The sequence below is a fragment of the Musa acuminata genome, chromosome BXJ2-11, assembly GCF_036884655.1.
Source record: "Musa acuminata AAA Group cultivar baxijiao chromosome BXJ2-11, Cavendish_Baxijiao_AAA, whole genome shotgun sequence".
Lineage (NCBI taxonomy): Eukaryota > Viridiplantae > Streptophyta > Magnoliopsida > Zingiberales > Musaceae > Musa > Musa acuminata.
The window spans coordinates 31071038-31094939 of record NC_088348.1 but is presented as its reverse complement, the minus strand read 5'-3'; the positions used below and the strand labels follow the sequence as shown (position 1 = coordinate 31094939).

Genomic DNA, 23902 nt, shown 5'->3' with positions numbered 1-23902 from the left:
TGAATTCCCTTCTCATCCATCATAAAGATAAAAGGAGTATAAATGCAATGTGATACTGGTACAATTTACAAAAGCTACAACCAACTATCATTTTATACAGAGGCTTACGGTCCGATTCGCATAAATTTCAGGAAACCGACCTCAAAAATGGCTTAGAAAACAGCCCTATCAACCTTTCCTTGATCAGCCAGAAGCATCTGGCAGCACATAAAAAAAGGAAACCAAAAACAAAGAATCTATTGAAAGAACAACAGTGTTATTTTCTTCATTTTTGTTCTATTGATAGAAGCTCCTGTACATTCTCTGCTTCCGGTGACCAATGCAAGATGCATGAAGCAAGATCAGGAGCTCCCAATGCCGCAGTGGACATGGTGCTTGCTATATAAGCATTTGGAAATCCCTTTGCGCTCAGTCCAGAATGAATGAAGCAAGATCAGGTGCATCTGATGACCCCATGGATTCAGCAATTCTGAGAGCCATGACAGACTTGTAAACTGCGAGCTCAGCATTTGCCATGAGAATTTGAGCTCTATTCCGTAGATGAATGGCAAACTCCACAGCTCGGTTTGCAGCATTTTCAGCTTCTTGAACCCTTTGCAAGTCTTCCACGTTCATCCCAGCTATAATACAATTGACACTACCAATTAAAATCACATGTACCAGAAAAGCAAAAAAATAGATAACAAATTAACTCCTAAAATTGTCTAAAGATGGAAATGCAACCAGCTGGTCTCTAAATATATTCTTACAAAATGTCAGAAAAAAAACTTCTGAGCGAGAGAAAAAAGGATGGATAAAAGTTCACCGTTTCATAATAAAAGGAAAGAATTGAGAGTAACCAAGGAATCATATTGAACATCTAAAAAGTCTTCTGGATAAATCAGTTTCGGGTCCCTAAACAAAGAACTTAATATAGAACAAGCGGGTGTGTCATTTTCAAAGCAATGAATTGCAAACTCAATACACATGAAACATTTCGATTTGGATTTTGCCAAAAGCAAAAAATACAACATTTGAAATAGCATAAATATAAAATGATGATACTAAGAAAAGGCCACAAGAAAACCAAGGGAAAAAAATAATAGATTATATATGAGACATCAGCTTTAACCCAAATAATAGACAAATATATTGTAGTAAAAACCAACAGACATGATTCAGTTTTAGCCAAACGATTAACGATATCAAAACAACTATGGAGGAGTCATGTTTTGTTCTTCAATCTCTAGAAGTGTTTCCTCATTTAACTCATTGATATTTTAGAGATGAGCAAAAACTAAATGCCAACTAAAATTAATATTGTAAAATGATTATATTTAGAAAAAAAATGCATGAGTCAGCACACTAAACTGATATCTTCCAACCATAATTTTGAGAGACATCTATATTTGATTTTATAGACTCATTCTCCAGGAAAGGCAAAACAAACCTTGTGAAATGACCTCCGGCTTTGCTCTTGGTGTCTGTACTCGTTGTCTCTTGGTAGATCTTTTTTTGCGCAGAAATGGTTTATGTGCCAACTGCACCCTCCGCAAAGGTGGACCCTGTTGAAAAGTATATTAAGGGCACCAAGTCAGACAATAAGTCAACCAAAAACGAGTTTAACATAAATCATTACCAAAAAACGAGAAGTGAATTATTCAAGCAACCAGCATCTTAAGCACAAAGGGTATCAACAGAACAATTAATGTTGTCCTCAGACTAGACAAATCGCAGAAAAGTTGTGAAACATGATACTGATGCATGATCATTACATTTATAGGTGATAATTAAAACCAGAACATGTTAGACATTAATCCACTGTGAGGAAAATTCACGATGAGGAAATTCATAGTACAGATGATGCAATAAAATTTTGCAATGAACTCTCACAAGAAAGAAAATATAAATAATGAACCAAGAGTTGTGATCAAGTCATTAACAATTTTATTCAATTAAAAACCATAAAAACTTCATCAAACAAAAAAAATCAACACTGCAGCTGTAGTAGGCATCAAACCTTGGGCTTTTTGATGAAAAATTTATTAAAACCACAAGAGTTGTCAGCACTTAAACCATATATTAGCAAAGTGAAAAAAAATCTACAATAAACTGTACCCAGCCAACTTGCCAGCAATAATAAACTATAGATAACGGAAGCAACCAGTAAAATAGTAAACTTGATTTTGCTACTTAATTACGAGCTATAAAACTTCAAAAAAGAACAAGAAAAAGAAAAATATAATACTTACAGATACCTGAAACTCTCTAACTAAAGCAGCATGTCTCTTGTTCCTCTTTCTTATCCAATAGTCATAGATGGCATTCAACATCTCCCTCTTTCCGAAATGCTGATAAAGATCTAATGCTTTTTCCTTGTCAAATACATCATCCACATTGCTGTAAGCATCCTTCTCCATTGCATAAATTATTTCCTCAAAACTGTCTTTTGTAATATCAACAAATTCACTAGTCTCTATATGTAGAATGCTAGAATTATACTTAATGAGCCACTGTTCATCCCCTGAGTCCATATCATACATAGCAATTTTGCTTGATAAAGCCCGCTGAACTTCATCATCCATCATTCTGATGTACTCACCAGGGCACCCAAAAGTAGCTCCAGCATCATCCTCATAACCAGGGACCTCCTTAAACACGGGCACAGGAATCATCCTGGAGGACATCTGCATATTTCGCTCATGACATTCCATGTGCAGTTCCTTGAACACAAGCCAATCCCACTTATCCAAAAACTCAAGCTTCCACCTACCATCTCCAGCCCACATATAGGCATGAGTGAATCGATTGACAAAACAAGGCCTCATATCCAGAGGCCTATGCAAGTACCTCACTTCACCCTGTGATTTAACTGCTATACACCATTCCTTAGAGGCCAACAACAACATGACCTCAAAACCTTCCTCTCTCCAACACCTGTCAGCATCAGTAACTAAGACATTTGCATTGCAATGTACAGAGTCTATGTTCTGCTTCACCTCCGCCAAAGCAGATTTCAGTTCCCTATTCTGCTCTACGGGGCTCTTCTTGGCAGACTTCCTCTGCTTCCGATGAAAACTGATAGGAGTTGACACATCACTCTCATCTTTGCAACTGAACGAGTCCTCAGCACAGGCATCAGGCACTTCAATAAATAATGGCCTTATCATGGGTTCTGGTAGAAAACCTGCTTCAGCTTCAGAAGAACTGCTAGAACCACTCTGGCTAGAGTGTAATGATAGTGGGGCCTCTGGATGAGAACTCATCAAAGACGGGTTCCGACTTCTAAAAAATCTAGAGGAACTTCTCTTTCTGCGAAGCATGCTTAGCCTTGAACCACAGAAAATAGTTGTGTTTCGTGTAATGGACTTGTAAGCATCATTCTTAGAATTGTGCTTCTCAAAAACAAGGGTACCCGAAAGTTTAGTTCCCAAATAACCTGCCTCCTTGAGAGTATGACTAATAGTTTGTCCAGTATCAACCATTGCAGAGGGATCAGGATGCGAGTACATTGAGTGCCTCTTAAGAACACAAGGGAAATAAAGGGACCCAACAAGCATGCTGATGTGCAAGCTCCTAAAGTAGAACGGAAGGGCTGAAAAATCAAGCCATACTAATGGAACAGACAGTCGCGCACCATAAATCTTGCATAGCCCGAAAGAAGGTAGAGCATTTGTGAACAGATTATTCTGAAACAAAATATAGGAAGAGAAGTGCACTCAAACATTTAGGCATACCAGATATCAATATTGAAAGCAAAAAACTGAGAATAAACATCTAAAGAGAACAAACTTACATCTCTGTGCCACCGGATTGGTAATACGTGGACTCCCTGCTGAGAGAAGACACTTGCCAAGGACCCGGATAGTAGGAAGAAAGCAAATTCCCGAACTGACACCGTGGCCCTCCTCGTCCATCTAAGGATGGCAATCAGGAGTCTCGAGAAGAAAAGTGAACTGCCCAAGCACGAGAGCTCCACAAGCAGCAAGAGCACCACAGGACCACCGATGCAAGTGCACAAACTATCTTCCATAATGCCGATCTTCTTTGCAAAGTTAAGTGCAGATACCGCAGCCCTAAGCTCTCTTTTCGAAACTCTTCTCTTCATCGAGGTTTCCACAGGGTCCATGTCAACGTTTGCTGGTTCGCATTTGATTCCTTCGTATAAAGGCGCCACCTTTAGCCTCTTCCTGCAACCTTTCCGACTGAAAAACAACCCAAATCTTCTGTCTATCTCGGCAGTCCCATCACCCGCGGACAAAGATGATAACACCGCACTACTCTGAAGTTGCCTCTGCCGCTTACGCCGATAAACTATCCCAAACTTCTTCCCTTGCGGAGAATCCAAATTGTCATTGGGAACATCAAATTCCGGAGACTCCGTCACGACCACACCAGCGCAAGCCTCCGCGTCGTTCCGCACAGTCGGACCACCAAGATCACGCTTTTCCCCTTCCTCCCCTTGCCACCATCGGAGATCCGCCGTCGCATCGCCGCCAAAGGCCCCCAACCACTCATCCCTGTTCTTCCATGAAGCGGACCGCTTCCCGGAACGGAGAACCCTGGAGTCGCCGTCGCCGCAGGCATTGGCGGCCGCGGATGCGGAAGATGCCTTGGCGACGTACACCCTCGTTGATCGCCGGGCCCCCACCGAGGGCATGGGCGCCGGAGGCGGCGCCGGCAGGGGGAACACCCGCGACCCTATCTCCGCCTCCGCCGCCCTGTACAGCTTCAGCCGCGCCGCGTTATTGCTTTCCGGCCTTGCGTGCCGCCGCGTCACAACCATATTCTCCTCCCCCAAAGAACCCCCTCATCGTCGATTCCTAACACCCACGCATGGCCAAATTCCGATCCGATCGTTTCGATCCCTTCCCCCCTCTTTAAATTGAGTTCAAGATTTAAATACTTCGACGCCGATTCAGATTCCTTCTCTTCCTCTTCGCCTTCCCTCGCAAGATCACGATCTAAAGAAGGGGCAAAGTAACGGTAGTTGAAGCGCGTCACGTCGTCGGCGGTGGGTGGGGAGAGAGAGAGACCGAGCTAGGGTTTGGTTTCGAGCCTCTCTTTTAATGGGCACCGCCGATTCACGGGAACCGTCTGATGAAGATCGAACGTCAAATTTTTGGGGATTTTATTCCGCCCCTCGCGGGATTTTAAACGGCGGGGGATTTTTCTAGGTGCATTGATCGGATGCGCCGCGGGTTAGATCAATCCACTACGTGGCGAGGCGTTAGCAGATGGTATTAGTGGGATAACAGGCCTGGAGTTGAGGCTCCAACAGTGGTTCGGCGGAGCAGCAGACGCGACTTTTGAGGGTGGAGTCCATAGGCGAAATGACGAAACTATTCCCCTCGACGGACACGTGTCCGGTGCATCGCGGTACACCGTCTGCAGACGCTTGGAGCCTGACACGTGTTTGCGGCTGCGGGACCGCTTTCCGTTTCGGTGGGGCTTGATGGGTGCGTCTCGCAGTGTGATCCCAGACACGGTTTCGAGCTTCGTCAACCGATTCAACGCACAATAGGCTGGGGTCCAGCCCACTTTGTTCCAACGTAGACACGCGTCGGCCAACCTATGGTCTCGAATTCCCGAATCCAGGCTCGGTCACACGTGAAATCCCCCCGCGGATTGCTTCGTGGAGAAGCGTTTTACAGATCAAAGCCCAACTCGCCAAGAAGAACAGCTTTATTTACCTACGTATCCCTTGTCACATACAAAATGACGATAATACCCCTCAAAAGGTTCATATGATTTCCAGAAACCTCCGAACCTAAATATTAATATCATGGTTACCTTAACTAAGGTTAATCCAAAGGTGAATATGAATAGGAAAAATATGCAAGATAAATTTTCCTAAACCTTCCCTTTTTTCATGTAAAAGACACATTTTGATAGATACATTCATCATCATTAATGGAAAATATATATATTTAAAGATTTAGATTAAGCATTTTTTATGGTAAGACTATTTATGTTTGCCTTCGTCAGAAACTGAAACTGCATTGGTAGACTATTCTGAATCACATTAAACACAAATAACAATCAACAACAAAAATAGTCAGCTAAAGGTAATTTTGAGAGAATCTTCATGCTTCGCCATCAACTTGCTACACAAACATCTGACGACATAACATACATAAAATTTGCAGGAACAATGGAGCATTCAAGTTCACAAAAGAATGAGTTTGCATATATCATACTGTCATATACTTCAGAATAGTTGAACGCACATCCTCCATAAAAGCTGCAGCTTCTTTCTGCAAAGTGAACCATCAACTGTGTAAGTGAAGAAGAAGCCAATTGTGAAAGGCAGCAAAGAGGTGACATATGAGCAACCTGATTGTTACTTATCGCGCTCGCTATGTTCTCGTCAAGCAGCGCCAAAATAGATCTGCTCAGCTCATTCCTCTCAACCATCTCGAGCAACTGCTCACAAGGAAAAACTACACCATCAAACTTGGTGATTACAGTATCAAAATAATTATCAGTGTGTGTGGATCCGACATGCTGATCTTACAGTTGATTTCCTGTCTTTAGACTGCAGTATTTTCATAAGCCTTTCTTTGGCTGATACGAGATCAGTTTGCATCTTGTCATATGCTTCTGAGGCAACAAGATACAGGAAGACAAAATCAGTTTGGAAACAGCGAAATTTGATGCCATATGCAAGTTGAGCTCCGGAATGCCAAAAAGTAAAAGAACCTGTGCCCTCTTGCAAGACCTTCTGCATTGCTTCCAGCTCAATCAACCTGTCCTCCATCTCCTGCGCACAAATAATAATGTAACTCAAACTGCACTTTGATTGTTTTTTGCACGGACAAAAAGTCGCTCATCTAGTAATACCGTAGTTCTATTGACTGCAAAACGGAGTTGTCCAAGCTCAACTCGTAGGTGATCGAAAAACTCTTTGTTTAACCTACACATCATGTACGGCACTCGCATTATCCACTGAGTCATGGTAAAATTAGCTGTATAACTATGATAAGATTCTTATTTTTTGCATTGTATGTGGTTAATCTGAAATAAAAACAAGATTCTTTCGCCTTTTGAAATTGACGTCATTAATTTCATACATGTGCCAAATGAATCAAGGTATAAAAATGTATAAATGTTCGAAGAACATGTCAATTGATCTTCCACAGGTAATTCTGTTCCAGCTAGGAACCACTACAACAAAGCAAATTGGGCCAGTTCATGTTGAAAATATAAAATTATGCATCTTGTCTCATCTACAGGTCTAACCTTTAGATGCAATGGCATTCATAAAAGAATTGCATTCGAGCAATTTTCTTTCACCAACCAGGCCTCAACCTGTTAACCTGGTGCCTTGATCGGTCATGTCATCCCACAATGTCGTGAGTTAGAATCCTCATTTTACTACTCCAGTTTAGTCCAACAAAAAGTGGGTAATTCTAGACTCGAGAATTTTGGGTCAGTGCTTTAGCCAATTATTGTATCGGGCAAGAGCAGCTCCTCCATTTAACACTGAATGTAGAAGCAGTGAGAGAAAATAAAAGTCTCGAACGAGACTTATTTTTCTCAATTTCATTAATTGTCTAAGATTTTGTTTCAAGCTACTGATGCAGAATAAAAGCATTGAAGCTGAGTTAGAATGTTGGAATTTTGAAGACCTAGAAACCAGCAAATAACTTTTATCCGACCTGGTTTCCTTTATAAAAAAAAATTTACTCACCTTCCTTTTGAAACTCTCAAGATGATATTTTTTAATGCATAGTAGTCAACACAATAACATGGGAAAATGCATGCATAATCTAAATGAACTAAAATATTAGTGAAAAACCAAATGAAAAGATGTCTAATGTACTTTCCAGATTGCTATGTCTAGACAAGTTGATCCTCATTTCAGCCCTAAGCAAGTGATGATCGAGTTCACAATATACACTAAACCATATTTAGTTCTTTGCATCAAATCAACAAACACATGGCTGAAGCTGTGGTAGTATTTGTGAATCTCTCTCCGACAAGAATCCTTAAACTAAATCTGAGTTAATTAGTCATTGTCCTGAGATACTAAGCAACAAAAGCAAGAAATCTAGAAAAGTAGTCCCAAATTTGTTTTCTCGGAGTTATATATTTCAATTCTCATCTCAAAACCAACTAGTTAAATGCTATATTCATCTTTGTCCACTTCGAACTCGGTAACTCCATCTAATCTATTCATGCTTTTACTGAATCATTTTCCTTTCAGATATCAAAATCGAGGAAAAAGAGAAAGGAGAGCTGCATTAGCCATCTGATAGCCAACATGAAATGGCAGAGACTTGGCTAATTCTGTTCACTGCATTAAATGGTCATAGATCAAAAAGGACAGCAGTCAGCAGCTCACCGGGGCCGCAACCTCCCGATCTCCACCTCGATGTCCCGCGCTTCGCTGTCTAGAAAGTACTCTATCAGTCCCTCGGTCGTCTCCGGCACCACACGAGCCTAGCGACAAGCACAGCACAGAACAAAGAATGATGAGCGAGAGCTCAACCGAAGCAGCTGAAAAAAGCACATGAGACGGATGAGGAAATGCGTCCGAGACCTCTCGACGCTTGCGGCGCTGCTCCCGCTCCTCTCGCAGCTGGCGGTCGAAGGCCTCCCGGGCGACCGCGTCCTTCTCCAGCCGCCGCTTCAGATCGAGCCGCGCGATGTGGCCACGCTGGGGCGGCCCGAGTATACCTTCAGGGTCCTGCAAAACGGATGAAAGGACCCATAATTACCCTCCTCCCAAAAAAAGAAGAAGGAAGAGGGAGGTGACTTGCCCAGCCGACGCATAGAATTCTCCTATTCTGCCGCCTCCTCAGCGTGAAGGTCTTCACCACGACTGCAGCGGCGGAAGGGACGATCATGGCAGCCATGACGAGCTTCGAGTGCCTGCCTCAGCTGGGTAGATGGAGCCAGCGCTATCCATCATAAGTGACCGAGCGGCTCCGGATCACCAACATCGTTCTTGCTTCCGTGTTTTTGAAAACAAGAAAACAAAAGCACTCGGTTTTGTTTTGTTTAAGATGGTCTTAAGGTCACTAAGGGCAGCAGGAATGGTTCCAACCCGGTTCAATTAAGATCACATCGATTTGAACCCAACCGAGATTTTCTAGTTAGCTTCCTTCACAATGTATGATCGTGTTTCGAACCCGGTCGACCTGAGACGGCTGGACCCAAAGTATCTTGTCCGGATTATGTAAAACTAGCTGAGGAGTATATCCGAACGAAGTCCTTTCGATTCCTAATCAAAATCGATTGAAAGGTATACTAGAGCTACCCGATTGGTACATATGATTGAACGAGCCTTTAGGATAATGTCTGATTCATTATCTTTTTTTCATAATAGTATCATATTTAAAATTGTGTCCGGGCGATAGTACCACCCGGACACAATCTTCTAAGTTGTGTCAGATAATCGTACTACTCAGACTGGCTATAGTACCACTAGTGCAGGATTGTCAGGCAATAATACCACCCAGATAATACCTGGGAGGCTGAGCTTCCGGCAGTTCCACCGTTAGACCCTGTTATAGATCATTGAATAAGTTGAACAGCAGGGCCAATTCAGCCCTTATTCAGGTTCAATTGGCCCCTAATCAAGTAGTATGGTATACCCAAATCTAACTCAAATTAAGGCATAATTTCGATAATAAAGACTTAAACAATTACAAAACAGTAAATCTAAGTTGTCCGACTTGTCATTTGTTTATTTGAACTCTCGGAGAACTTCCGATGTGTCCTCCAAACCTTCAACATATCGCCCAATCCATTAGCATGTTGACCCCCGTACCATCTGATCTTGTTGTAACATTTTATTCTTCCGGCTCGATGCTCGATTTCTGACTCTAGGCCAACGTTTGATTCTTCTAGCTTTAATTGTTTTACCTTTTGAAGTTAGTTGTGCATCACTTTTTTCAACATATGGATTATATCATAAATTCATCAGTTAATTTAATCATCAAAATTCGAGATTCAACACAGAAGTGTAAGTAAAGAGTAGGTGAAAACTAGTAATAACTTAATGCATGAAGTATAACTCTCGAGGAGATGAGCAGTGCCTTCTCAACTCTTAAGAGAATGAGTGAAATCAAGTATCATTATTCTCTTATTTATCCAATAGATCATTCAAAAAAACTTTATAGAAGATAATAATTATCAAATTTTTACTAATGATGATCAATTCTATCAATAGTAGATTGTCTACTTAATTTTTTAATGAAATGCCAATTGAAAAAAGAAGTAATGAGAACCTACTTGGAGATGATAACTAAATAGAAGATAAATCAAATGGTAACTTCAATAGGCATCCACCCAGTTTAAGCGGTGTGAGATGTTTGAGAGACTACTGTACAATGAAAAAGATTTGTCCCTTTATCTAAGGGATCTACAGGAACTAGCAGAGATCAAAACAACTCGACCAGTCAAATTGGCAAGTTGAAGTAGCACTAGCAGATTAAAGTTTGAATACTCAATAACAATGACAAAGAGTGACCGGGAGCTAAGAGGTGCATTACAATTGCAATAAAAGATTAAAGATTCAATAAAGATTAACATATGCAATATTCGCAAAGGCTTTGATGAGGATGTTGAAGAAATAAGTGAGGAAACATATCACGAATAAATTTATACAAAGGGCGTTTGATATAATATTTATATATATCTATATCTTTTTTTGATTTTTTTTTATGCCTTACATAGCATGTAAAGAGCTTATAGTAGGCTTAACATCCTCATTTTAGTTGACTCTTATAATCGTGTTCATCTTACAAATACAATTTATGTGCAATCATCGCATAGTGATATAACTATCGAAAAATAAGCCATCAAGATTGTTATTTTGAAGGTTTTCTAGGTCCACAAAATGGTGTAAAGTATCATCAACATATTACTCTAGGGCTACCGAAGTGGGGATATTATTGGATAAGCCTTTGGGATAGTGTTTAGGGGTAATTCATTATCTTTTAGTATAGTAGTATCATTTGTGGGAACTTTTATCATAGTGGATTACTTTGAATCATTTATCGTATGAACGTTTCGAGCTTATAAAGTTTATACTTATAATTTATATTATCTATCAAATATTTATTAAAATACCTACTCGTAAGATCTCGAATTAAATGGTTCATCTAACTGAACTTGTGTGATTTTAAGCCAGACTTTCATAGAAAGACGATGATAGGTAATAACTTCCAAAGTGTATCTATGCTTATTGAAAAAAAAATTACAAAGGTACTACACAAATTAAACAAAATAAGTTTAAGTCCATTGCCGTGTGGACGAACTTTAATGGGTTTGAATTGAATGATTCAAGAATTCCATGGCGTGATTCGTACATGGTGGATGGTGTAGAATATTGTTGATGTCATCCTCATCGCAGCATGCTTTGCCAATCTTTTAAGAGATTATGTTATCGATTCATGTTTCGTTTACCAAGTCCAAAGCATTCGGATGCGAGCAACAGAGAAAGAGTCAGTCATGATCGGACTACGACCACCTTGCCGTGTTCTTTACGAAAGCTCAATCCGCAGCGGGTGGTGGGAGTGTAAGACCAAACATACATGCAGATAAAATTATTCCGCAGAGATGACCAAAGGGCTCTCGTCTGTACAAAACAGTAATCAAATGATCATTACAACTTTCAAGCTTTGTGAGACTGTACGTAGCAGACTTACATCAGACTTTTCTTTTGTTTTCTCTCAGTCATCTTGCTGACTTTGTCAGCACTAGTAATGATCAAAACCCTATCGTCCATTGTATATGACATCTGGCCAAGTTTGAATCCTTCCTTGTGAATCCATCTTAATTTCTTGTGTTGGTTTGGTCAGCAGTCATGCTGGAAAATATGATTCCAATGGTGAGATATGGGAAAGAACTGTTTCCCACTGAGAGATGAGGCGATGATCTTTGGTGCCAACTTATCATGATCGGTGGTAGGAATGCGGTTGGGACTTCATTTTTGTGGTGTGAATTGCGTAGCCGACTGGAAGAGCTCTTTGACCACATATTCGACACCTCCGGTCAACCCATCACATCACATTACATCATCAATGGCGTCCTTGAGCAGCTTCCTCCGGTCTCTCTCTCTCTCTCGTTATCTTTGCCTCCGCAAGTTTCACTATTAATATCTAGAGAGAGAGAGAGAGAGAGAGAGAGAGAGAGATGGAGATGGGTAAGATGATGATGATGACGATGAATACGGTGGTGGCGGTAGTTATGGTGGTGTTGACGGTGACGAGCGACGGGGTGGAGGGGCAGTCGTCGACTCCGTCCTGCGCGTCGAAACTGGTCCCCTGCTCGAGCTACGTGCACTCGACGAGCACCCCGCCGGCGGAGTGCTGCACGCCGCTGAAGCAGGCGGTGGATAACGACCTGCAGTGCCTCTGCGCCGTGCTCAACGACGCCACCGTCATGAAGGCTTTCAACATCTCCACCGATGAGGGGTTTCGCCTCGCCCGGTCCTGCGGCATCTCCAACTTAAGCGATTGCTCCAATGGTAAGCATCCATCGATCCTCCTCCGTATCATCCATCCCCTCTAAACTCAGCAATCTTCTTCTTTACTGCTTTATATATACAATATACACTTTAAATGCTTAAAAACTTGCTCATGTATTATTCTAATTAATCTTTGTTGGATTTTGTAATTTAACTATCATCAACAATTTTAGTTTACATCGTTAGTTACTATTCAAGTGATGCTAAAAATTTTAGGGTCTTTTTTAATATTAAAACATCTTTTTTTGAAATATAAACACCCTTACAAGTGGAATATTTTGATTTTTTTTATGAATATTAATCATAGTTATATATAATAAAATTTATAGCAACGAGTATGCTATAACGATATAAAAATAAATTTTAGTTCCAGAAATAGATTGACTGACTCTTTGATGTTTCCTTTTGTCATCGATACAATTTTGCAGCTTCGTCACCATCTGCCACGCCTCCTCCTCCTCCAGGTAAAACTTTATCCTGATTGATTAAAGACTAAAATATGAGACCATCAATTACATCATTATAATAACTTGATACTCACTCACATTGTTTGTTTGTTTGTTGTTCATGTTATTGCGGGTGCTAAAGGAAATAAGAATGGTGGAGATGGCCACAAGGCAAATTGGATTGGCATGTCAACCTTTATAAGCTTGTTCGTCTTTTGCTGGTCCGTTATGGCATAATAGGATGAATGCTTGTCTCTCTTCTTTGTCTTCTTGTGATTGAGATCAGATATTATTTCTCCCCTTCAAGATTTCGAAATTGAGCTCATATACAAATTTTAGTTATTGCTTTTCCATTTAAGTTCAATTCATGTGTTTTGTCTCAGTATATGCATCTAAATCCCCAAATTTAACAGATATGGCATTTTATTATCTAAAAGTCTAAGATCAAAACAACAGTAACCAATAAAATCCAAGTCATAATCTTTATTTCCAAGTGCTAAGTAACCACTACAAATAATGCTGGAAATGGAACCTGTGATTTGCTCGGGGTGAGAAACATGCAGACAGTCTTAGGGATCTCCATAAATTATATGCCCACAATATTTTTGATACAAAACTAAATAATCTTTCCCAAAACGACACAAAAAAAAACCACTGCTAAATAATCTACTTCACGAAGAAATTAAACACATCTGGTATTTAAATTCATTAACCTGAAAATTTCAGAAAACTATCGAATATGGTTTTGATCCTAAATAAAATGGAAATGTACTAACATGACAGTTATGATTTACTAATAAGATGGAAACGAATATATTGCAATGTTCCACATAAAACTGGGGTCTCCCCTTGAAAGAAGTAAAGCAACTCAAAATCCTCCTAATGTTGCACAAAAATATTTTGGTAAAAAACAGGGATCTTAATGCTTACATGGAGAGTCAAATCTTTCCGTGCCTTGTTCCCCGTAAGGAGCCTGCAAAGAAACTGCTGTGTTACCCATTATATTAATCCAAAAAACCTGCACACTTCATTAATTGTACAAGCAATCTACTGCTATACCTCGCCAAAAAAGTGCAGAATGCTTAAACTCAAATCATTAATCGTAGGCCGTTCAAGTCTTATACATTAAGCCAACTCTTGCTTTCTCGTTAAAGTGGGACTATCAAGATATCAAATGTGTAGCAAATATTCTTCTTTGAACAACCAATTGACCAAAAGAGACTTAGAGAGAGGAAAAAAAAATGTCATGTACTGAACCTTGAAGAAACAGCGAGGATTGAACAGTACCTCAATTAAATTTCCAAGTCCTACCATGCAGCCACAATCTCAAGTGGCCATGGAGAGAGCCTGAAACCAATCCTCCATCATGTCCCACTATCAACATCAAATCCAGCTCCGGTCCAGCCAGACCCTGAAGGTCCCCTTCCCTTTGGAATGAGCATGCTGCCCTTCGCTCTTCCAGAATTCATGGTTCTCTTCTTTTCTTTCACTTCCACGGGCCATTGGTTCCGTGCATCTGAAGCTGGCTCGGTTTTATTGGTTGCAGGAGCAGTTGCATCAGGAATTCTTCGCTCTACTGGTTGATTCTGTGTGATTGTGGCAGCTATAACATTGCTTGGTATCTGCTGCATCAACTTCCCATCCTGACATGACATCATAGAGAATTCAATTTGCATGCACCTCAAACAGTTTAAGCAAGTAATTTGCATTGGTGCAGCTTTGTTTGTTGCAGTAAGAGACAGTCTATTCAATTTCCCAGATCAAATTCTGAAATTTTACAACACTGGTGAGCATGATCCAGCTAATATATTGTATATTCCTAAGCAATCAAGAACAGTCTTGTACAGTTTTAATTAAGATGACAAACATATATATATATATATATATATATATATATATATATATATATATATATATATATATATATATATATATGTTTGTCATCTTAACTAAAACTGTACAAGACTGCCCTAACGAGAAAACCCAACTTTGGATAATATCAGCTTGCCATTCTGACAGTGGAATCTGAGAGCAGCCAACATTCTTAATAAATAGAGTTCGCAGAGTGGGGAATAGGTCCTTACTGAAACATCAGAGGAAATCCTGCTAGGGTTGAGAGCTTCTAGTCGTCTTTTTAGCTCCTCCAACCTTAAATATTGGGTACTTGTGCTTTCTTGAACCTATCCATTGAGCATCAAAATGAAATTCTATAGTGCAGTTCCATCAATTATGTCAAGTCTAAACTAGCAATAAAGAAAACAATAAACAAATACCAGCTGATTCAGATCATCACAAAGCTTCTGCTTGATATCCTCCTCATCTTTGACAGCTTGAACTGCAGCTTCCCATGCCTAAGGTGACAAATTAGTTTATCCTTCAAGACAACTTGATGACCAGAAAAAAAGCATACGAAACATTTGTTTCATCTCTTATTTTAAAAGTGATTTTATGCTAACCGACTAATTGTGTTGCATGATTTAAGTCTATTTTGGCTTGTGTGGAATTTGATTAGTTGATGCAGTCTCCTCAAGGAAACATATTATTGTGTAATGACAAGAAACATAAACTATGCAAAAAAAGAGCACATGAAACTAACCTTTTTAGTTTGTTCTTCCTTGAGCTTAGCCATATGTATCCTCTCAGTTGACAATTCAATCTTCTTTCGCAGGTGTTCAAGCGCTTTAGGCACACGATAAGAAACACAAAAGAGAAAGAGCTAATTTAGGTGGTACACTTCAGGAATCAAGTAAAAATGTCCAAGGTAATTTAGAAGTGCAAAAACCTGCTTTTTTTGGCCCAGCTGTAAGCTTCAACTCCAATGTAAGAGACTCTAGCTCACGTTCCACTTCGCGAATCTTAGAATAATTTTCTTGAATATATCTAAGACATATGGTAAATACTTTGGTGAAGAGCTCATAAAGAGAATACTAAATTAAGAAAAAAAAATGTGGCCCTTGATATTAAAAACAAAAAGGTGAGTAGAAGACACAGCTGTCATAATATACTAGGAATACTTAATAGGTGGGACTGCTGTGTTTTTTTTTCTTGGGCATGATGTGCACTGTTATACCAAAAAAAATATTTATACATATCTAATAAGCATATAGTCAGAAGAGTAGTTTCGATTCACCTGGTGAAAAAAGCAGGAGATGCTCTAACAAATTTAGAAACTTCAATGATGATCATGTTTATTTATTTATGGTTATTAAACAGCAGTAGACATACATTCTGTAAAACAAGACAGTTGATGCATCAGATTTAACCAGTTATTGTTGAAAGAGGGGGTAGTTTGTGCTCTTCATATAGTTGCAGGTAAAAAAAAAGATGGTCAATGACATGAGTAATCACTACAACAGTTGGGGAAAAAGTCAATATGATGCTCCAACTCTCCACAATGTATAATTCACTAGTTTGTGATTGGACTGAGGTGGCAATTAAGTGTCTTTGAACTCTCTCATATTATACTATCTTTGTATACAGGATATTATCCTTCCCATGACTGAAATTGTACATTATAGACCACACAGGGCCTACAGATCTGACCCTATTTGAGGTTGACTCAGGCTATCATCACATAAGCCATGATATCTAGATCTGCCACACAAGAAGTTTTATTTGCAAACCACAGGAACAACCTGTGTGCTGATATTAAAGGGACAACAATTGATGCAATGAAACCATGAAAATGTCACCAACCAAAAGTTACCATGGTGCAATTCAATCCAGGAGGTATCTAAAAACCTATGGAGAATGTATATCCTACAAATGCATGATCATTAATGGTCCTAAAGAACATGACAGAAAATGATTATACATTGTATGATCCAAGCGTATAGAGAGAAGTATAATAAAATCCTCATGTTTTCAGAGAAGCAATCTCTGATGAGAAATTTCTCTAAACCGAACCACCTTAATATTTTAGGCAATTCAAGAAGATCTTGCTAGACTAGCTAGTGTTTATTCACATGTTCTAATATCTCAAATCTTTACAAACCAGCTCTACATTGTAATTGATCTCCTCAAAACATAATGTGGAAAATCTCATAATATCAAATTTGTACGAAATCAAACTCTAGTTTCTTTGCGTTTCTCCAATAGATCATTATTGCCCCAATGGATCTTCAGTCACAGGCTTGTGACATGGTGGTTTCTCAAGAAAATAAGCTGTACATTCATATGAACACTAATGCCGTAAGCTAAACACGATGCATCACATAAGAAGAAAGAAGAACTTTTCACGGACGTCTTGTGGGATCTCTTTACGAACAAACATTGGAAATATCCTTTATTTCCCCAAATTCAAAAGCGCATCTGGTGGCAACTCCTAATGACCCACAGAGTATTCAACCCACCTCGATGCTTTGACATTCTCGCATTCTTTTCCGTACAAACACATCAAAGGCGTCCACAATTTACCAATCAATAAAAAGAACAGGGAAAGTTACGGAAGCCGGGAAAAAACGAGATACGGGTTTTTCCATTCGGGTACCTCTTGAGCTGGAGCTGCTCTGCCTCGATGATCTGAGAAATTCAAGAACCTTTCTCGTTAGAAATTGCGCGAACAGGGAAAGTTACGGAAGCGATGTAGGGAGCGAGAGACAGATCTGAAAGGAATAGGAACCTTCTCGGTGTAAGCGATGATGGGGGACTCTCTGGCGATGCCATCGGGGCCGATCTCGGGCAGCAGCGAGGGGTGGGAAGTCGGTGGAGGAGGGGGAGGAGAAGCCATCGGAAGACGAGGACGAAAACGAGGGGGGAAGTGGAGACCTCAGGGGGGCCGTCGACGTCACCGTCAAATACTCTCCACGCGGAGTGGAAAATAATACTGCGGGCTTCACGATTGACACTTCTATGCGGAATGCTTGCATAGAAAAGTTAGAAAATATCTCATCGAGACCGTTCATTCTCTCAACGGATTGTATCATCTGAACCGTCTGTCTGATTTGATCAAATAAATCTCATGATAGTTCATTCGATTCAAATCAGATGGACGGTCGAGATGATAGGGGAGATGAAATGGACGGCTTTGGAGGGTTTACTTGATAGCTTTGGCAGACGATAAAGCGCCGTAAGGACAGATCCTCAACTACACGTGTCCGCTACTTCTCACAATCCGAGAAACTAAAAGAAGAAAACACGGATCTCAAAGCGTAGACTCTTCCACACGATCCCAAAAAAATAAAAACCACGGATTTCAAAGCGTAGACTTCCCCGTCTGATCGTCTACCTTCAACCTCCGTTGGACTCGAACTCACCTCCGATTCGTCTCCTTCTTTTATACGATCCGTCGAGCTTCGCAGCGGATGGCCGATGGTGGCGGCGCTGCCTCCTCCTAAGTGATGCTATAAGGTGAACTCTGGATTTCGATCTCGATTTCTTCTCTGGTTTTACTTGGATAGAGATCGCGACGCTAAATATCAAGGACTCGAATTCTTCTCTCGTTTCTAATGTCTTCCCTCTTAGGGTTTTGATCAGGAAGCTAAAGATTAACAACTTGGAAAGGATTGCTCTTTCTGCTCATCTCCCTTTGGGGTTTTGATTTTTGATTTCTTTTCATGGGCAGAGATGTTGATGATGATGCCAAGGTTAACGATTTCGAGGTCTCTGAGAAGAAGTGGTGGTAGAAACAAAAAGGTAAATCATTTATTTTCTATATATTCAATGCTTTTCTTTATGCATTTGGGTGAATGATGTTCTTGACAATGACTCTGTTGACTCCCACCCAAAGTTGCATCGAATTGGGTGGTATTGGATATAAATAGAGTACATCAGACGGTCAACAGATTAAGATCTCTTGATGTGAGATCAACTCGTACATCAGACGGACCATCTTAAACGGATATCAGAGTCAACGCAATGGGCCCCAAATATCCAAAATATTTTTTTTTCAAAAAGTATTTCTAATTCGAAAATACCTAAATAAACTTTCACCAACTTCTTTTATCAAAATTTTTTTGTTATTTTTCGCCAATTTTGAGCCTTTATAGGATTTTCATTTGGTTCAGTATTTTTCAATAACATTTACAATATTTATTTTTTCTAAGTATTGAGAATATTATAAAATTATAAACAATATCGTATTATTCCTCTTTGATTTTATTAATTGTAGGCTATTATGATATTATATTTTTAGGCTTGTATTTATTTTGATTGAGGTTAGGAGTCCACTCGGATTATTTATCATGTTTCTATAATATTTTTATTATTATAAAAAATTGATTCTTATTTGGGTGATATTATACATAAATTATTATAAAAATTTATTTAAATTATAGTATGATATATCAAATGGGTTAGTATATCTTAATTTCATTTGACTCATTTATAATATTTTTAATTAGTTTTCATAGTATTTTTGTTATGATGATCAAAATATCATAATATATCAAAAATATTATAATAGATAAAAAAAAAACATTATAATGAGCGGCAACATTATATTTAACTTTTTTTGAGTGGTAGATTTGAAATTTTGAATTAAAATATATTGTCAAATAAAAACTAAAGGGGATGCTTTTAAGAAAAATCAAAAAGGGTCCCAAGAATTATATTTAAAAAATAATAAATCAGATATAGTTATTTTTCATAAAATAATTGGGGAAGGTAAGAGAAAGAGAGAATTAACGGATAACAACCTATATAAATAACAAAAAAAAGGGTCATTTTTCATCCCAATTCTCTTCGCCTAATAATGTTCAATCCGAGTCAGCTCGGCCGGCGTCCGATCCAACCCGGTTTAACAGATGGAAGTCCGAGCCGAACCGGTCGTATGGCCGCCCCCTGTCACTAACGAGCGGACTTAATCCGTCCTTCCCATCGTTTAATATCCGCCTATCGGTTCAATGACGAGCATTTGAAAGTGATTTGGGAATAATACTTGCGGGCAAAGGACTGAAGACGAAGTAAATAATCTCAACTCTGTCCTCTCCCTGTCGCTCGCAGTCTTCCCCTTCGATCGATCCATCCATTCGGTTCTTCCATCTGGTCTGGGGCTATTCGCGGCGTCACACTCTCTCGCTTTCGAGCGATCTTACGAAGGTATCTGTGCTTTTTCCCGTCCCCAATCATCATGATTCGCTCAGGATACTTCCTGGATTCACTTCTCTCGCCTTCGTTTTCTTTCTTGTATCCGTTTGTTTGAAAACCCTACTTCTCGTCATCGCGTCTGGTCGATTTTAGGAATGTTTCGTTCTTCGTGTAGGTTAAAGATTTCTAGCTTTGTATTTGAACTGTTTTTTCGGTCTAATAGCTTGTGTTTTCTTTCTTTCTTTTTCTTGATCTTATAGCTGGGATTTGCTCAAAGGGGGCGAGGGAATAGTTGTTAGTGGAGTCAAAATGATCGGGAGTTTTATAACCAGCAGCCTTGCGTAAGTGAATCTGCACCGGGTTCTCACCATTTTGTAGTGATTAGGTTGACCTGAGAACGAATTGTGCGCTAGGGTGAAGGGTGAAGCAGTATGCAACTTCTCATTTGTTTACAGGTTGATTCTTGGATATGCTTATCCGGCCTATGAATGCTTCAAAACCGTGGAGTTGAACAAGCCCGACATTGAGCAGTTGCTGTTTTGGTGTCAGTACTGGTATGCTCCTGTCACTTGTCAGCTGAATCATTATGCTTCTCTTTTAACCTTCTGTGAGTTTTCAAGTTCAAAGAAAACTTTTCTGTGATACATTCTTAGGATTTTAGTTGCTGCCCTGACTGTCTTTGAGAGAGTGGGAGACAGTTTTATTTCATGGTATGGTGGATCTACACGGTTCTGATGCATGGTTGTGCTCTTGTCGGGTAACTTTTCTTTCAAATGTTGGATCTTGTTTCTTTTCTTGAAGGTTACCTATGTATGGCGAAGCAAAGTTGGCATTCTTCGTGTATCTCTGGTACCCAAAAACAAAGGTATAACCCACTTTGGTAATTTCATTGTGTTATCCAGTGAACAGTATAATTTAGGGGTACATTCATTTATGTTCAGGGAACAACATATGTTTATGAAACTTTCTTTCGACCATATGTCGCAAAGCATGAGAATGACATAGATCGCAACTTGCTTGAGCTGAGAACCAGGGCTGGGGATATTGTAGTCCTCAATCTCCAGAAGGTTGCAAGCTATGGCCAGACAAGGATTTTTGAAATTCTGCAATATGTTGCCTCTCAATCACCCTCACAATCATCAAGAACTCGCCCTGCTCAGGTACTAACTATTCAGGTTAAATAGTGTTTCTATTCTTCCACTAGTTTTTCCCATTCTATCTTTTTAGCTCATGGGAATCCCTCATTTGAATCCTGATCTAGAGATAGTCTTTAAATAGCTTCTGGAACTTGTTTATCTTTTTTCCTAGTTCTTTTGTAAGTTATTGCTTGTGTTAGTGGATAAAACTATTGGAGTCTGCATAACGATTCATTCTTCTCATATGATTATCAATTAATGGATTGCCAACCTATTATACTGCAAACTAAAAATCCAAGTGTTGTGCCACATTTGGATTATAAAATTGTATCTCAGGGGGCCAAATGAGAGTCTAGTTAGTTTTATTGTTGCTTAAAATATAGATGAATTGTGAAATTTACTAACTTAACTATAAAGTAAGTTTTGAGTGATCTAGATCTATTTTCATATAGAATTTTATGGTTTTTCTTATTTTATATTGTTGGAAAGTTCTATTAATAGTGTGAATAAAGCATGTAAAAGAAAATAAGTTCTTGATATAACAGTTGATTGAGTAATGGCATAGTAATAAGAATTGTTAGCCTATGATACGGTGCATGGTTCTCCTACATCGAAGTGTTATGTCTGAGACACTACTGAAGGGAGACTGGTTGAAAGTTCTCCTTGGTTCTTTTCTTCTTGGTAGTTACTTCTCTTAAATTTATTTTATATTTCTGATCATGCTATCACATAATGGATCTTTTCATTTGCTCACTTTTTTTGTCCAATCGTTATCTATGTTTTGTCTTCTTCATAATTGTTGACTGCTGTAAATGTATTGCATGTCTCATGGTGGCTTTCTTAAATTATTTCCTTTAATTTTTCTTGGTAAAATTATTTCATGTGCTCTATACAGGTGTTTTCTGAAAACATGTTATTGATGTGAAATTCGATTTAAAATTTCAAATATTTTAATTTAAAAAACATATTGTTTTGTTTTAGCTTTATCTTGATTGACTTTACATGCAAAAATCTCTAGTGTAGTTGACCATCAATGAAAATCTAGCTGGTCCAAACCATCTTACATCAAGATATGTAAGTATCTAGAGGTGGTGGTCCAATTTCCATCCTAGTAACTATGGAGTCATGCATTTCATCTTTAATCTTGTACGACTGCATAATAGTATCTTGCTGCAGTTTTTATTATCTTGTTTCCAACAATTTTCTTTTTTGTATCAATTAGATATTTCTGTGAATACCTTTCTCCAAATGTGCAAGACCGGAAGATTGGACTCTATAAAGTATTTTTAATCCTTCAGTTTCTGAAGAATTATTAACATCTACTTTAATAATATCTTGGTATTTATTCCCAAAGGAATAGATCCAAAATATTGATTGACATAGCACTTCATCATTAAAGGATCAGAACAAGTTTTTGTAGCATCTACTTTAATAATTCCAACATTGATAAATATCTTCATCTGGGGGGTAACTAGAGGTAATATTCATTGATTTTTTTGTATAAATGTGAGCAATCACAATCAAGAGTTGATTCTCATTGCATCTGCTCAAAATCATAGAGCATCTGCCCAAATTGATATGGATGAGCCAATCATAAGGATTTTGAGTAGTTTGATCACATTTTTGGTTAATTAACTACTCTATTTGTCGAGAGTTGGTAAATTGGTAGGTTCAAAAGCAGGTCTCATGTCTCGATGCTTCTAATACATGCATGAGCCAGCATAATCATGAAACATGGAAATAGCTAGCTTTGACTAATAGTCAGCTATAATAGCTAATATGTTGTTGAGTGGACGTAGTTAATAGGTCCCATTTGGTTTAAATTTCATTTTGGTACAAGTATCATCTAGTGATAACTGAGGGTCCATAGTTTTTCTTTGTTTAGCAACAACAACATCTAGCCATGCTTTTGTTTATACCGATGTAAATCATGTTGCATGGCAGCAGCAAGCACCACAACAGATCGGTCGAACAACATCAACAGGAACTTCTTGTGAGCCCACTGAGCAACTTAAGCAACCTAAAATTGTACCTTCCAGTCCCACAAGGAGGCAACCTCAAAAACCCTTAAAGGCAGGTGTTCCTCCACCACAGTCTGTTGCCCAGCTCCCATCTTCATCCGGCCTTCCCATTCAACCCAATCCTGCAACCAGTGACCTTCAGCCGCCAACAAGCAAAAGGGAAGGATTGCAGGTTGGAGTGGCCAATGTCATGGACAAGGAGAAACCTGAGGATGACCCTAATTGTCCCGTCCAAGAGACACCTATTGAAGAGGCTATCCGTGTGACCCGTTCCAGACTGAGAAAGCGAGCTGCTACTTCTGGTCCTTCAGCCCCTTGAGACTATTCCTCAATTTTTCATCCATATTGGGAAATGATGTTGAGACTGCTGTAAATAACTTGGAAACATCGTGAGACTGCTGTTAGCAGACAAGTAGATTGTGTTCTTTGATTGTTTCAGCAATGAAGATGCTTGGTGACATTATAATGAAGCAAAGGATCGTCTCCAGAGGCGGAAAGGAGTCCTGAGGAGCACAAATATGACAGTTTGAGGGTCAACAAACTGGGAAAGAACGTGTGATACAAATGTAGCGATGGACGATCTGCTTTCTCATGAATCAAACTCATTAACTATTTGGAGTTTGTGATTGTGTGGGTTTCTTCTATAGGTTGCACTGCTGCCGAATGCTTGTTTGCTTTACTGTGCCTTTTAATTGATTTCCATATTGCGCTATTAATTAGCACATCGAACGATTTGTGTCAATGTTAGCGTGCTTATTACATTTGATGGGCATTTGTTCGTTTTGGAATTTTATTTATAGAGTAGGCTCTGAA

At 39.2% G+C, this 23902-nt stretch overlaps 5 protein-coding genes across 9 annotated transcripts; 2 read left to right on the top strand and 3 right to left on the bottom strand.

The window, feature by feature from the left end:
• Positions 1 to 15: 15 nt before the first annotated feature.
• LOC135626808 (uncharacterized) lies at positions 16 to 5087 on the bottom strand. 2 transcript variants are annotated; one of them, XM_065132451.1, is made up of 4 exons: positions 3776 to 5087; positions 2232 to 3668; positions 1430 to 1544; positions 16 to 620 (listed from the first exon to the last, which is right to left on the bottom strand). In XM_065132451.1, the coding sequence occupies exons 1-4, from the start codon at positions 4763 to 4765 to the stop codon at positions 409 to 411; spliced, it is 2754 nt and encodes a 917-aa protein (XP_064988523.1). In that variant the 5' UTR covers positions 4766 to 5087; the 3' UTR covers positions 16 to 408. The 2 variants fall into 2 exon arrangements, with proteins under 2 accessions (XP_064988523.1, XP_064988524.1); XM_065132452.1 differs by having other exon boundaries at positions 2238 to 3668; positions 3776 to 5073.
• A 955-nt stretch (positions 5088 to 6042) lies between these two features.
• LOC135626810 (uncharacterized) lies at positions 6043 to 8904 on the bottom strand. The gene is made up of 8 exons (XM_065132454.1): positions 8745 to 8904; positions 8525 to 8671; positions 8327 to 8424; positions 6823 to 6895; positions 6682 to 6742; positions 6497 to 6582; positions 6316 to 6405; positions 6043 to 6236 (listed from the first exon to the last, which is right to left on the bottom strand). Exons 1-8 carry the CDS (start codon positions 8838 to 8840, stop codon positions 6174 to 6176), a joined length of 714 nt encoding a protein of 237 aa, XP_064988526.1. The 5' UTR covers positions 8841 to 8904; the 3' UTR covers positions 6043 to 6173.
• A 3187-nt stretch (positions 8905 to 12091) lies between these two features.
• Positions 12092 to 13270, top strand: LOC103972151 (non-specific lipid transfer protein GPI-anchored 9). Its single transcript, XM_009386369.3, has 3 exons — positions 12092 to 12460; positions 12889 to 12924; positions 13049 to 13270. Exons 1-3 carry the CDS (start codon positions 12127 to 12129, stop codon positions 13141 to 13143), a joined length of 465 nt encoding a protein of 154 aa, XP_009384644.2. The 5' UTR covers positions 12092 to 12126; the 3' UTR covers positions 13144 to 13270.
• On the bottom strand, positions 12294 to 17710 carry LOC135626807 (actin cytoskeleton-regulatory complex protein PAN1-like). 3 transcript variants are annotated; one of them, XR_010492440.1, is made up of 9 exons: positions 17528 to 17710; positions 17396 to 17427; positions 15689 to 15786; positions 15503 to 15585; positions 15180 to 15257; positions 14991 to 15086; positions 14194 to 14549; positions 13837 to 13879; positions 12294 to 12525 (listed from the first exon to the last, which is right to left on the bottom strand). XR_010492440.1 is itself a non-coding variant. In XM_065132450.1 (7 exons), exons 1-7 carry the CDS (start codon positions 17633 to 17635, stop codon positions 14271 to 14273), a joined length of 774 nt encoding a protein of 257 aa, XP_064988522.1. In that variant the 5' UTR covers positions 17636 to 17710; the 3' UTR covers positions 13979 to 14270. The 3 variants fall into 3 exon arrangements, 1 of the variants encoding a protein (XP_064988522.1); XR_010492439.1 differs by lacking the exon at positions 12294 to 12525 and having other exon boundaries at positions 13674 to 13879; XM_065132450.1 differs by lacking the exons at positions 12294 to 12525; positions 13837 to 13879 and having other exon boundaries at positions 13979 to 14549.
• Positions 17711 to 18098: 388 nt separating this feature from the next.
• LOC135584812 (putative HVA22-like protein g) lies at positions 18099 to 23811 on the top strand. 2 transcript variants are annotated; one of them, XM_065132448.1, is made up of 8 exons: positions 18099 to 18255; positions 18470 to 18540; positions 20193 to 20273; positions 20388 to 20486; positions 20586 to 20642; positions 20734 to 20797; positions 20874 to 21092; positions 23013 to 23811. In XM_065132448.1, the coding sequence occupies exons 3-8, from the start codon at positions 20242 to 20244 to the stop codon at positions 23406 to 23408; spliced, it is 867 nt and encodes a 288-aa protein (XP_064988520.1). In that variant the 5' UTR covers positions 18099 to 18255; positions 18470 to 18540; positions 20193 to 20241; the 3' UTR covers positions 23409 to 23811. The 2 variants fall into 2 exon arrangements, with proteins under 2 accessions (XP_064988520.1, XP_064988521.1); XM_065132449.1 differs by lacking the exon at positions 20586 to 20642.
• The last annotated feature ends 91 nt before the right edge of the window (positions 23812 to 23902 follow it).

Excerpts from the sequence above, each read along its gene's own strand:
- LOC135626810 (XM_065132454.1), bottom strand. The coding sequence starts at position 8,840 with ATGGCTGCCATGATCGTCCCTTCCGCCGCTGCAGTCGTGGTGAAGACC. Across the intron at positions 8,672-8,744 it reads GAATTCTATGCGTCGGCTGG|GACCCTGAAGGTATACTCGG; the intron begins GCAAGTCACCTC and ends TCCGTTTTGCAG. Across the intron at positions 6,896-8,326 it reads ATCGGGAGGTTGCGGCCCCG|GTTAAACAAAGAGTTTTTCG; the intron begins GTGAGCTGCTGA and ends CATGATGTGTAG.
- LOC135626808 (XM_065132451.1), bottom strand. The coding sequence starts at position 4,765 with ATGGTTGTGACGCGGCGGCACGCAAGGCCGGAAAGCAATAACGCGGCG. Across the intron at positions 3,669-3,775 it reads CAATCCGGTGGCACAGAGAT|AATAATCTGTTCACAAATGC; the intron begins GTAAGTTTGTTC and ends ATTTTGTTTCAG. Across the intron at positions 1,545-2,231 it reads TTAGAGAGTTTCAGGTATCT|GGTCCACCTTTGCGGAGGGT; the intron begins GTAAGTATTATA and ends ACTTTTCAACAG.
- LOC103972151 (XM_009386369.3), top strand. The coding sequence starts at position 12,127 with ATGGAGATGGGTAAGATGATGATGATGACGATGAATACGGTGGTGGCG. Across the intron at positions 12,461-12,888 it reads CTTAAGCGATTGCTCCAATG|CTTCGTCACCATCTGCCACG; the intron begins GTAAGCATCCAT and ends ACAATTTTGCAG. Across the intron at positions 12,925-13,048 it reads CACGCCTCCTCCTCCTCCAG|GAAATAAGAATGGTGGAGAT; the intron begins GTAAAACTTTAT and ends CGGGTGCTAAAG.
- LOC135584812 (XM_065132448.1), top strand. The coding sequence starts at position 20,242 with ATGATCGGGAGTTTTATAACCAGCAGCCTTGC. Across the intron at positions 20,487-20,585 it reads CTGTTTTGGTGTCAGTACTG|GATTTTAGTTGCTGCCCTGA; the intron begins GTATGCTCCTGT and ends ATACATTCTTAG. Across the intron at positions 20,643-20,733 it reads GGAGACAGTTTTATTTCATG|GTTACCTATGTATGGCGAAG; the intron begins GTATGGTGGATC and ends CTTTTCTTGAAG.
- LOC135626807 (XM_065132450.1), bottom strand. The coding sequence starts at position 17,635 with ATGGCTTCTCCTCCCCCTCCTCCACCGACTTCCCACCCCTCGCTGCTG. Across the intron at positions 17,428-17,527 it reads TCATCGCTTACACCGAGAAG|ATCATCGAGGCAGAGCAGCT; the intron begins GTTCCTATTCCT and ends TGAATTTCTCAG. Across the intron at positions 15,258-15,502 it reads AGGAAGAACAAACTAAAAAG|GCATGGGAAGCTGCAGTTCA; the intron begins GTTAGTTTCATG and ends TTGTCACCTTAG.